Consider the following 12,093-nt stretch of genomic DNA (forward strand, 5'->3'; position numbering starts at 1 on the left):
CACACACACACTTTCTAGCACTACTTTAAAAATATATAAAATATATATAAAATATAATAATACAAAATGAACAAACAAATGAACACAAACAAAACAAAGCATGTTATGACACATCAGCCTCGTGCGTGTCTCGCTTAACTTCTTGCGCGCGCGCGTATAGGTGTGTGCGCTCGTGCGCGTCACAGGACGTCATCAGCCCTTCCTCCTCGGTTGTAGTTCAGCGTGAGCGGATCCGCCGTTAGCTTGTAGTCCGGTCACTCGGCAGGCAGCTAAACTAGCCGGCTAACTGGCTCCCACAGCTGGACAAACCCCCGCCGTTACCCGCCAGAGTCACCCGAGAGGAGTCCATCTTCCGGCGAGGTTAGAGACAAACATCAGCTGCTGTTCACTTCGCCTTGTTTTGACCGCGGGAAGCTAAAATAAACCAGCTAACCTGCTAACCATCTGAACGTCAACCAGCAGTTAGCTGCTAACTGCTAGGTCCGCGGCCAACTCTGTAACATCAGTGAAGTTGGTATTTCATAGAGCCACATTCCTGTTAATGTCCAGATGAAACACACGACGTGTGTTTTCCGTAAAGCTCGTCCTGAGGTGTTTTAGTGAAGCCGAGTTGTTTTGACCCAGCCCGAATGGATTTTGTTGATCAGCAGTGGAGGTTGGAAATATTTACTCAGCCTCGGTGTGACATGCCTGCCTGTGTTTGACAGTTTGTTGTTGTCGCTTGTTGTAGCCACTTGGGAAAACTAATGAAAGTTGTGTCTTGTTTTGTTGTAGATCATGGCAGATTTCTCGGTGAGTCACTCATCTTGTGTTTTTATTAACTGGATCCCAATGCTTAAAATATATATTTTACAGAGCGGTATTCTCTCTTTGGCTTCCACTTCAGCTTGCAGATGCTTTAGGAGACGACACCCCAAGTCAGGCAAAGAAAATAGGCAACACCAACCCGTCTGCCCCAGCCAGCAACCCTCCACCTGCTGCAAACCCAGGATGGCCTGGGTCAGCCCCTGGAGCTCCCACCCAGCCTTCTGCTCCCGCTGACTTCAGCGGGGGATCCTCAGGTCCTGGTGCACCAGGACAGTTCCCATTCCCCTCTGGTCCTGGAGCACCAGGGCAATATCCAGGACCTCCTTCAGCACCTGGTGGGTTCCCACCTGGTTCTGGGATACCTGGACAATATCCACCTGCACCGGGAGCTCCCGGGCATTTTCCCTCTAGCCCTGGAGCCCCTGGGCAATTCCCTGGGCAGTACCCGCCCGAAGGAGCTCCAGGACAGCTGCCTGGAGGGCCCGTTCCTTACCCTACTGGACCGTTTCCTTCTGGCCCCGGAGCGCCCCCTGGGCCTTATCCAAATGTGCCTTTCCCAGGGGGGCAGCCAGGAGGAGGCAATGGCATGTACGGACCAGGTGGTCCAGGCGGATTCCCCCCTCCAGCTGGCCCTGGTTCGTTCCCTCCATTTGCCGCTGGAGGGTTTCCCCCTTTACCCACTGGGTCTTGGGGACCACCTGCTGGTGGAGGCTTTCCTCCGGCTCCTGGCCCCTTTGCTCCTGGCCCTGGGCCTATGGGTCCATATGGTGGGCCTGCTGCTCCAGGTGGCATGCTGGTGAGTATTAATACTTCTGAGAAATGACAGCATACTGCTTGCTTGCTGCATTTCTTCTCTGATGTCTTTTGGTCTGGTGTGAAACTGAACATCTATCTTGGTGTGGCAGTCTTTGAGATTCAGGGTAGGAAACTATGACTAAATTTACTGAAGACTTTCACTGTGGCTGTCACATTCATACACACTGCCAGGGAGCCATTTTGCCAGTCAGCTGACAGCTGTACTCTAACAACATTTGTTATAACGTAAAAAATTTTACTAATGTGGTGTCCACCTACTACTGCATCGGGTGTAAAAGGATGGTTTCCTGCCTTGTTGGGGTTTACTGAACAGTGGTGAAGTTTCTCTGAGGGCTGTGATTGGAATATTTTTTTCTGTCTTTAGCTCTGCTGAGGTGCAAAGCAAAACATAACAGAGAATCGACAAATATTCAAAAGTAGTTATTAAAAATGTATTTTTGTCTTTCAGCCCAGATATAATCCACCATATAATTGAAAGCAATGAACTCAACTTTTCAGTCGGACAAGGATGTCACCTCCAGAATCACCATATGGTTTGATTAGTGCCAAAGACTGAATTTACAATACATATATATCGTACACAGTTATGTTTCACAACGTGCAATATGGTTTAAAATTACACTTTTCCACATAACTTACGTTACATGTATTAAGACATGTTCACCGTTGAAATCACAGTTTGTATGTTTATCTTTATGCACAGTGATGTGTCTTTTTTTTGTGAATGTGATTATAATTAAAATATTTTTTCCTGTTTTCAGTCATTTTGCTCTGAAGTCACTTTGTACAACTGATGTTGTAAAAATGTTTAGCAAATTTAATTTTGTAATTTTTTTCAATGAATCACTGAATTGCACAAGAGTGGAAAGTGGTGATGACTCATTGGGGTGTTGCTGGAGGAATGCGGACAGGGTTAAAGTTTTGATAATATTTAACTTAAAACTAGCTGACTGTCAAACACTTTTCTTTATAAGACTATCTTCAGACTGCTAGTGATTAAATGTGAGCCTTTTTGCAATTGTTCATGAGGATAAAAGCAGCAGGGTAAATATTACTTGAAATTTCTATTTCTGCAATTTGTTTTTGCAAAGTATCAAAAAAATCAACTGGAATTCAAAATAAAGCATTATAAATAAAAGTATTGTTATGATCTAAAATGTAAATATCTCTTCTAGATGGTGCCGTATGATCTACCGCTTCATGCTGGAATTATGCCACGACTTTTGATCACAATAGTGGGGGAGCCCGTACCTGGAGGAAACAGGTATGAGCAAGAGTCACCCTCCAACACCGCTCTTAGTGATGATTTCTGTTTGTGGAAGAAACAAACTGGGTGACCAGTAATAATCCTGGATTCATTCTGATTCACATCATAACAATGTTATCATCTTCAACACATTATTCACATGATTGTGACATTAGGCCAACAACGCTTTGCACCATTTCTTTACAACATCAACTTGTTCATAATAAAAAGACTTGGTTTTTTTTTTCTTTTTTGCTAAATGAAAACATTCCCTTCCATTGTTATCAACTAAGTGGAAAAGTGCAACAATAATTGCTTGTCAGCAGCAGCACATAGTCCGAATACTTTATTCTATAATCTTTTGTTTCTGTTTCTTTTTTGCAGGTTCAACGTTGACTTTATCAAAGGTCAGGATGTTGTCTTTCATTTCAATCCTCGTTTTCATGAGCAAACTATTGTTCGAAACTCCAACCTCGGTGGGTGCTGGGGTCCAGAGGAGCGGGATGGCGGCTTCCCGTTTGTTCAGGGACAGCGTTTTGAGGTAAAGTGTTACAGCTTTTGAGGTGCAGCAAAGATTAGAAAATCGAAAAACCTGAACGTGAAAAATATTATTGAGAGTGAGGTCATGTGACCTTTTCAAAGGGGTGATAATAAACAAAGATGCTGAAACTGCTGTACGATTTTTGGGACTACTAAAACCTTAATCATCTTTATGAGGACAATGACTTAGGTGATCCAATATTATGACCACCATAGCTCTGCACAGTTGTATCCTAAGCACCTATGTGGGTGTGGGGCCTTAAACATCAGGCTAATGACCAGTACAAGCAAAAGCTGTAACAGTGGGACCTTTGTTCCATGCTGTCAGTTATTTTGATAGTAGTTGCTAACCGCATAGTTACCTAATGGAAAGATGGGAGTGGAGGTGTTCCTAATACTGCAACTCCTGTGCAGCACACAAGATATTGATAACAGGCGAAACTCCACAAGTGACTTGTTAGTTATTGGAACTTATCATGCATCAGTGCAACATCAACAACATGACATCAGAATTCACCCATTAATGTTTTTTTATTGATAGTTTATATGGGTTTACTGATGAGCATTGGCTGAGACCATGAAAGTATGACTGTAAGCATCACTGTTCACCATATTTAATTGTGTGACACTTAAAACTGTTCATTGCAATGAGAATGAATGAAGTAATTTTATTTGATGATGATTTAAACAACCAGTTTTAAAGTAGTCACAATCATAGAGTGCAAAAGTTTCCATAACATTCCAAAGCGTTCAGTTAACAACAAGGGCCAAATGGATACATGCCAACAGTTCAGTACATATTTTAATGTAAGACAGGTCATAAATAAGGAACGTTTCCGGACTACTTTGAATATACACACTGATGCCGTCAGTTTCAGACTTTTTATGCAGTACCATGGGTCACAGCGATGTGTAGAAATCTGTTTAATACATTCATATGAGACCACCAGACAAATGCAGCAAATGCAACTTTAAAGCTACACATTTAGACTTTGCATATTGTTCATGAGAATTTTGCTACAAAATCAATAAAATTTGTATTAGTTTTTACCATTTATTCGATGAGGCATATGAAAATGCTAAAGAAAAGGTTGATCATGTTATCCCACAGCCCAAGGAGACATTTTCAAATAGCTTGATTGACTCAATAAACAGTCCCAATCGCCAAGGCATTTAGTTTACTGTGAAGGAAACAAACATTTACTTTTGAGAAGCTGCATCTGCTGAATTTCGGGGCAATTTGCTTAAAAGAAAAGATCCAAGAGATTAATCGACCAATTATAGATATAGTCAAATATTCCACAGTTGCCTGCCTTGTCCTGACAGGTTGTTTTTATTGCCCTCTCTGCAGCTGAAGATCCTGGTGGAGGAGGACATGTTCAAAGTGGCGGTCGACAACAATCATCTGCTGGAGTACGAGCACAGAGTCGGCGGGCTGGAGGAAGTGACTCTGCTGCGAGTCGCCGGTGACATCGTCCTCTACAGCGCAGCCCCAAGCATGATCTGAACCTCAAAGCTACTAAACCACAGCCTGTACAGGAGACATAGGTCAAACATAACCACTGTATTTTTGTATTTGAAATCCTTTCAAATACTTTGATGCATTTGATGGAATTTACACGGCACAAGAGTCAGCACAGTGCAATCTTTGCTCTCCTGCCAGATTAAGCCAGGTCTGCACATCATAATCTTTTTCTTTTCTACTGGATTACTTCTCATTTTATAGCCACTCACAATCTGATATATTTTCTGACATAACAATGTAGTATTCGATGAGGTGAAGTGCATTAAAAACAGATATTTTAGGGAAATACTAATTTATTCCTAATGAAAAGATTGTAGGCCGAGTGGAAAAGTGTGACATGTCCTGAACTTTTTACATATTTTCCACTAGTATGCTGTATTTTGTTTACAGTAGGTGTATGCTTATTATCCTGTCCTTTTTATCAGATCTTGATAAGCCTTTGTAATGCATGAGAGTGTGATGATGCTGAAAATCAACTTGGGTCTCCTTTTTTTGCAGTCGTTATCAGTGCTGGCCAATATATAATGGGCTAAAGAAGTTTCTTAAAATTTAATTTAAATACAGACTCTGATTTCCTCCTTTGTTCAGTATTAATCCTCCTGAGATCTGAGACTGGAGGGTCACGTAATGTTTTATGAATTATGATTTCATGTTGAAGTCAGAACTACTTCTAAAAAAAATATATAATAATGAGGCTCAAATTTAAGTAAAATGTAGAAAATGGGAGGAATGGGTCTCTGATTTGTTGCCAAAGATGACAGTGGTACAATGTTTTGAGATTGTTTGCATATAAATAAAGGAGCAACAAGCAAACACTGGCTGATATTGCTGTTTTATTCAGAATGGTGTGTACATTTTGCGAGCTACCTGCCTGTTAATGTAATAAATATATGTTTCTCTCAACGCATGCCTTTATTTTACGTAAAGATGGAGAAAGTAAATCTTGTTTCATCAGTCAACAGAGGATGTGACTCTATACTGCACATCTTTCATTAATAGAGTTTATATCATATATCTTGCTACAGTTACAGTTATAACTTTTGCTAATTTTACTGCTCACATGTAAAAAGAAAAAACTGCTGAAGGAAACTAGTCTTGAAAGAAGAATCATGAAATAGAGCTCAACACCACCACAAAGACTACTCAGGTATTTATCTAAAGCCGTCTGTATGACAGTGCAGATATGCTGAGATAGCCAAACCAAAACCATCCAGTCAGCGGCGGCTGTGTGTACAGAAAGGCCTGTTTGATATGAGAGGTCAGAGGTGAATGGTCAGACCTAAACAGTCCCTAACCTAACAACAGTTTTCCTCAGAAAACACAAGTTTAACCCACTGTTTTATTTTATTTTTTTATTCAGATGGTCTTAACATTTCTACTACAAATACAAGAGGTGACATTTGACATCTGTCGCCATTCAAATCCTTATAGAGCCCAAGTTACTCATAAATAAGGGAAAACAAAGCATTGAGAATCAAGGCTGTTTTCATAGCCGAAGGGTTATCTACATTCTATGATAGAAAGATAAACTGATTGATTGATTGATTAACTTAATTGATCAGATTTGAAGACAAACTGCGAGCACAAAAAAGAGTGCAAAACATAAATACACAAAACAAACATGTTGTATAATAGGGTGTAAAAACAAACTATACAGGTTAAAAATATGTATATAAATAAGATAAGAATTAAATAAACAAACAAATAAATAGCAGCGGTGGGATTGTGGGAGTTGTAGTCCTGAATCAGCACGACTACAAACCAACGGCTCGGCTGGAGGAAGCGAATCGAAACTCCTCAATGAGTTCACCTTCGGAGAAATAGTTTGTCCCCGGAGGGCCTCCGCCTGTCTTCTTTCTCCCGTCTACACGTTTGTTTGTTTGTTTGTTTGTTTGTTTTTCTTTCCACCGTGCAGGCGGCCCGACACCATGAACGGCTCGGTGCACTCCTCGTCCCGGGTGGTGGACATCAGCCTGAAGCGGGGACCGACCGGTGAGAGCGAAGTTAGCATGGAGCTAAGCTAGCAGCTAGCAGTTAGCTAGCTAGCAGCCAACTGTCGGGCTAACCGTGGACCCCCTAACCCCCCCCCGGAGATAAAAGGCTAATTTAGGAGGCAAAACCGGACTAAAAACTTCTCCCGGTTCTTTTTGTCGTGAAATATAAAACGACATTGAGTTTTTTTCATGGCTTTAAAAGCCTTATTTGATGTTTTTAAAAAAAAATCCGATTTCTTCACTTTGACGTCACGTTTAAAGTTGGTCGGACAAACGGCCTGCTGAGCGGACGGTCCGGCTGTTCATTCACAATATTCAGAGGAACAAACACAAAGTGTGGGTTATTTCTGCAGGTTTGTTGTGTAACATCCAGGTGAACTTGCCTGTCTTTGAGGAGCAGCAGGGATTTCTCCTGAACTTTGGCCAACTCTGATAAATAGGATGATTGTATCCGCACCTCTCTGACCTGCGAAAACTTTGAGAATTGTCCCTTTAATTTTGTTTTTTGTTGTTGTTTGTTTGTTTGTTTGTTTTTCAGGCTTGGGCTTTAACATAGTCGGGGGTGTGGACCAGCAGTTTGTTGTGGATGACAGTGGCATATATGTGTCTAAAATAAAAGAGGATGGAGCTGCAGGCATTGATGGACGACTCCAGGAGGGGGACAAAATCCTGGCGGTAATATAACATGAAATAATCTAAATCATGAAAATAATAAGGAGACTCTGATTCAGCAGCTGCAGCACGAAGAGTGCATCCATGTGCTGGGTGAAAGCAAACTAAATTATTCTATGTATGATCATGGGCAAAGATATGAAGGTTTTTCATCAAAAAGATAAAAATATGAACGTTGTGTATTTATAAACATGACAAACTTGCTCTTCAGAATTTCCATACTAATTGTTGCATAACAATTAGGTGTTGGTGTTGGTTTTATTGTTGAGGGAACAGCCTTCGTTAACATTTACTTTGTTTGATAGAGACTTAATATTGTGTGATAGACTTTTATATCACATCATTTGTTTTTAACTCACCCAATGCCAGTGCTTGTGCCTTTTTTATACATTTTTTTTTTCACCTATAAAAATACAAAGAGAAGGGGATTTCTTTCAGTCTAGATTTGTACCTGTGGACAGGATAAGATTGTGACAGTAAAATTGAAAGTGTTGTATGAGCATGAGTAAGATTTTACAAATCCTCTGGTGTAAATTACAGCCTTAATTAAAAGTTAATTAAAGGTTTTGTTTCATGCGGGTCAGATCAATGGAGTGGAACTGGTGGACCTGGCACACAAATCTGCAGTGGACCTGTTCAGGACAGCAGGGGAGGATGTGGAGCTCCGTGTTCTGAAAAAGGTAGGAGGCATGAGGCTTAAAGTTATTTCTTTCCAGCACTGAAATGTTTTTCAACATGCTATAGAGTTATAGAGTGTCTCAGTCACGAATTGAGAAAATAAAGGATGCAAAACATGAACTGATCACAAGAAGCCAACCTAACCACAGTTGTCCATGGAAAGCTAATGTTTTGGCCACTTCTGTTTCCTTTTGTTTAGCTTTCCAGGGCAGTGTTTTCTGAATAACTTTATCAGTGAACTATGTTCCGCTACTAAGAATTGCAGGTGAAGTCGGAACAAACATACTCCACAGGAAAAAAAAAAAAAAAACTGAAAACAAAGACATAGCAGTCTGCTGAGCTTCTGAAACCAAACCATACACATAGTGTTTTATTTCTATTCATCATAAAACCCACATATCTAATGGTCAGATAGCGCACTGCTCTTTCGGGTTGCATTAAGGCTACTTGTCCGTTCTTTGGGTACAGTAGCACTTTGTCAGCAAATTGAATCCATGGATCCAGTCGCAGTCAAATTTCCGTTGGCCTCTTTCTTATCTACTTGGGATTTGCTGGATTCTGAATATGTGGCACATGTTTTCACAGCAAACATTATTCAGTTTCTCATAGACTGAAAGTTTGATCAGTTTAGCGTTTCACTTTGAGACTTTGGGAAAGTTCTTTCATGTATTTATTTTCATGTTGTAGTGAAAAAACAAGTCCAATATTTTAGAATCTGCTGCCAAACAGAAACCTGGTTAACCTTGAAGTTCACTGCATTCTGTAGGTTTAGCAACAAATTAAAATACATGTTTTAAAGCTCTTAAGAATAATTTCAATTTCAGAAATATCATATTTACTATTTTAACCTTCTCCCATTGGACAATTTGATGTTTTTCTTTGCTTCACATGAAATTTAGCTGAATATCTTTGGGTTTAAAACTATTTGCAAGACAAAGACATAGTTAAATTTCGGTGGTTAGCTGATTTACAGCATTTATAGATTTGAATTGAAAGCAACAAATGAAATGGATGTGTAAACATCACCTCTGTTGCAGCTGTAATGTTTATTCGTGTTGTCATATCTGTTTTGCAGTCGCCCTCTCACATGAACGGACCTTCGGGCTCACACTCTGACCGCCACTCTGGGTTTTCTCTGGGAATAGTGGCTGCTATTGTGGGAGTTGTCCTCGCTTCATTCATTTACATGCGGCACATGAAGAAAAACTTTTAACTAAGCTTGCAACATACACATATAAATATATTATTATTTTTAAGATCAAACACCTTTGCTACAGGCCAAATAAGTGAAAGAGGGATCTAAAAAGTAGAGCTTATTTTATTTGATCAGTAGGTCTTGGTGTCACCGATGAGTTTCTCCATCTTCATCTTTAATATGTGATTAATGGTAGCTTCTTGACACCCTTCCTATGCAAGAGAATGCTCTCTCACCACAGAGATGACTTCTGATAAATGACTTTATGATGATAAGGGAATGGAGGAGGATATACACATGATATTCCTGCTGCTGGGCTGAGCTGGGCTGAGCGCTGGCACGAACCGTTGTGTATATAAATGACTATTAACACCTTGGGTTGTGTCAAACTGACCAAAACTTCAGGGTTCAGTCACAAACTGAAAGACACTATTGTGTTAAGTCACCTGTGGGTCTGCTCCCCCTTAACTGAGTGCCAGATCTTGTCCAAAGAGGTGCAGTGAGAGGAACCCATTCCAGTTTTGTTGGTTTAAAAAGGTCATGTGAGTTGGGCTTGATTTTCATTTTGCTCATTTGCACAGAATCAGCTGAAGGAGCAGCAAGATCCAGACCGAACTGGAGGTTAGAAGTAAAAACCTGCAGTAGGTCTGATCAGTTGTATCCTATAATGGACTTTGAGTGCCTTTTGTAGCGTTCTCCACATACTTGGTTCTTGTTGCTCTCTATTGTTGATCAAAATGAAAGTGAAACCCACTCCATTCATAGATAGCATTAAATTAATGGACACAGATTGTATCTCTACTTTTCTTTTTCTTATAGTCAAATCCCGTAAATGGTTCCAAACCAACAGTGAAGTAGGTTTAATACTTTGACATTCTTCAGCCATAAGCCCATTTGTTAAATGTAAATATTTCTATATAATTTCATTTTCTGAAACAGCTCAGTAACCCCTAAAAGGAAAAGCCAGGCACTTTAAGAGTTATAAGGGTCTGGTCCATGAAATCAAATTTATATTCTTCTTCAGAGAATCACCAAGTAGTTTCACTTTGAAAGGTTTACAATGAAGTGTCACTTGTTCACTCAGGGTGAGCCATTAAATGTGTGTATAATGTGGTGAGCAGGCCACTTACTCATGTTCGGTCACAGCTAGAGACTCAGAACAATGCTGCCATGTTCACGCCACAGCAATTTTTAAATGTTCTCCTAAGTTTGCATGGAAGTTGGTGCTTGTAGTCACACCACACTTTCCGCAAAGGGATTTGTCTTGTCTGGCGACTATGGAAATTTGAGGATGTTGTAAGAAAGAAAAGGAGTTGTTCTTTTTGTGTGAAGGGCCAACAGCATGAAGCAGCTTAAGCCGTTTCCATGTTTTGTTTTTTGTTTTTGTTTTATTTCTTTTTTTTGCACTAGCCACAATCATGGAACTCCTCCAGCAATGGCCATACACAGCAGGTGAATTGTATAAATATGTGTACTAGGTGTGTTTGTTCACATTTGTCAGTCAGCAGTGCATCAATCACGTCATTGTCTCTGACTGTATATGGCTGTTGCTGTCTGTAAATACATTTCATGTTGCTCTGCTGATTGGGACTGTGAATATGTGCATTGTACCAGAGAAAGAGATCCGAGTCACTACTAAATTATGCAAATACTGTGTGTTTGACATCCGAGCAACCATTAAAATTCATGTTGAATTCACCTGTTTTTTTTTTTTTTTTTTTTGTTTAGACTCAGAGAATTCATGTCTCTTAATTAATGGTCTCCTTAGAGCATTCCAGTGATAGACTGTAATCCCACCCGATCAAAGATGGATGTAAAGATAAGGTTGGTTAAAATATAGTAGTAGTAAACACACAGTCAATCTTATGAAGTATTGTTTAAATGATGGGGCAGATTAAAAAGAGCTTTGGTTTGACCTCAACTTGTAATTAACTATGAGAAAGATTTTTTTTTTTTGGGGGGGGGACAGTAAGTGAAATTTGTTAGCTATTAATATTCTGAGTTAGTAAATATTAAAGTATGAATTTTCAAGTGAAGGTGTAAATGTTTATTTTTGACTCCCTTTGTTGGCTTTATTAAGAATAATTAAAAATATGATTGTAAGACACAGTTCCGGATGTTAATGGTTCACCTTCACAATAAGAGTCGACACTGATTTAGGAATATGATCAAATACATAAAATAAATATACAAAAAAGTATTTTTCCAGAATCCAATAAAGCATCCCGTATTGAGTTAGTCTATATAAAAGTATTTAGAATTAAAATATCGCATTTTTGACTAAAACAGATTCTGGGAGAACAAAAATGTCGCAACGTCCGGAAGTCAGCTGTTTACCTTCAGAGTAAAAGTGATCACTGATGCATGAATGTTTATAGATAAATAAAAGTGAAAATTGTGTTTTTATACAATTAATGTGTAATAATATTTCTTATTATGGAAAAAATTGAAACTATACCAAATATATATTTTCTTTATTTAAATAAATTAGACACCTGTTGGTTTGTAGCTTTTAACGATTATAATTAAAGTGTGGCATCATTTTATGTTTAAAGAAATGTATTATTAATGCTTTTTTTTTTTTTTTTTTTTTTTTTAGAAAACGTGTTTTCGACGCCAG

General features: G+C 39.3%; 2 protein-coding genes across 2 annotated transcripts; both read left to right on the plus strand.

Moving 5' to 3' along the window:
• The first annotated feature begins 208 nt into the window (after positions 1 to 208).
• On the plus strand, positions 209 to 5,816 carry lgals3a (lectin, galactoside binding soluble 3a). The gene is made up of 6 exons (XM_029493405.1): positions 209 to 360; positions 775 to 792; positions 887 to 1,603; positions 2,799 to 2,887; positions 3,254 to 3,410; positions 4,761 to 5,816. Exons 2-6 carry the CDS (start codon positions 778 to 780, stop codon positions 4,914 to 4,916), a joined length of 1,134 nt encoding a protein of 377 aa, XP_029349265.1. The 5' UTR covers positions 209 to 360; positions 775 to 777; the 3' UTR covers positions 4,917 to 5,816.
• An 889-nt stretch (positions 5,817 to 6,705) lies between these two features.
• On the plus strand, positions 6,706 to 11,582 carry synj2bp (synaptojanin 2 binding protein). The gene is made up of 4 exons (XM_029493427.1): positions 6,706 to 6,926; positions 7,467 to 7,603; positions 8,185 to 8,280; positions 9,354 to 11,582. Exons 1-4 carry the CDS (start codon positions 6,863 to 6,865, stop codon positions 9,489 to 9,491), a joined length of 435 nt encoding a protein of 144 aa, XP_029349287.1. The 5' UTR covers positions 6,706 to 6,862; the 3' UTR covers positions 9,492 to 11,582.
• The last annotated feature ends 511 nt before the right edge of the window (positions 11,583 to 12,093 follow it).

The sequence above is a fragment of the Echeneis naucrates genome, chromosome 22, assembly GCF_900963305.1.
Source record: "Echeneis naucrates chromosome 22, fEcheNa1.1, whole genome shotgun sequence".
Taxonomy (NCBI): Eukaryota; Metazoa; Chordata; class Actinopteri; order Carangiformes; family Echeneidae; genus Echeneis; species Echeneis naucrates.

Excerpts from the sequence above, each read along its gene's own strand:
- synj2bp (XM_029493427.1), top strand. The coding sequence starts at position 6,863 with ATGAACGGCTCGGTGCACTCCTCGTCCCGGGTGGTGGACATCAGCCTG. Across the intron at positions 6,927-7,466 it reads CCTGAAGCGGGGACCGACCG|GCTTGGGCTTTAACATAGTC; the intron begins GTGAGAGCGAAG and ends TTTGTTTTTCAG. Across the intron at positions 7,604-8,184 it reads AGGGGGACAAAATCCTGGCG|ATCAATGGAGTGGAACTGGT; the intron begins GTAATATAACAT and ends CATGCGGGTCAG.
- lgals3a (XM_029493405.1), top strand. Across the intron at positions 2,888-3,253 it reads CCCGTACCTGGAGGAAACAG|GTTCAACGTTGACTTTATCA; the intron begins GTATGAGCAAGA and ends TCTTTTTTGCAG. Across the intron at positions 3,411-4,760 it reads TTCAGGGACAGCGTTTTGAG|CTGAAGATCCTGGTGGAGGA; the intron begins GTAAAGTGTTAC and ends CCCTCTCTGCAG.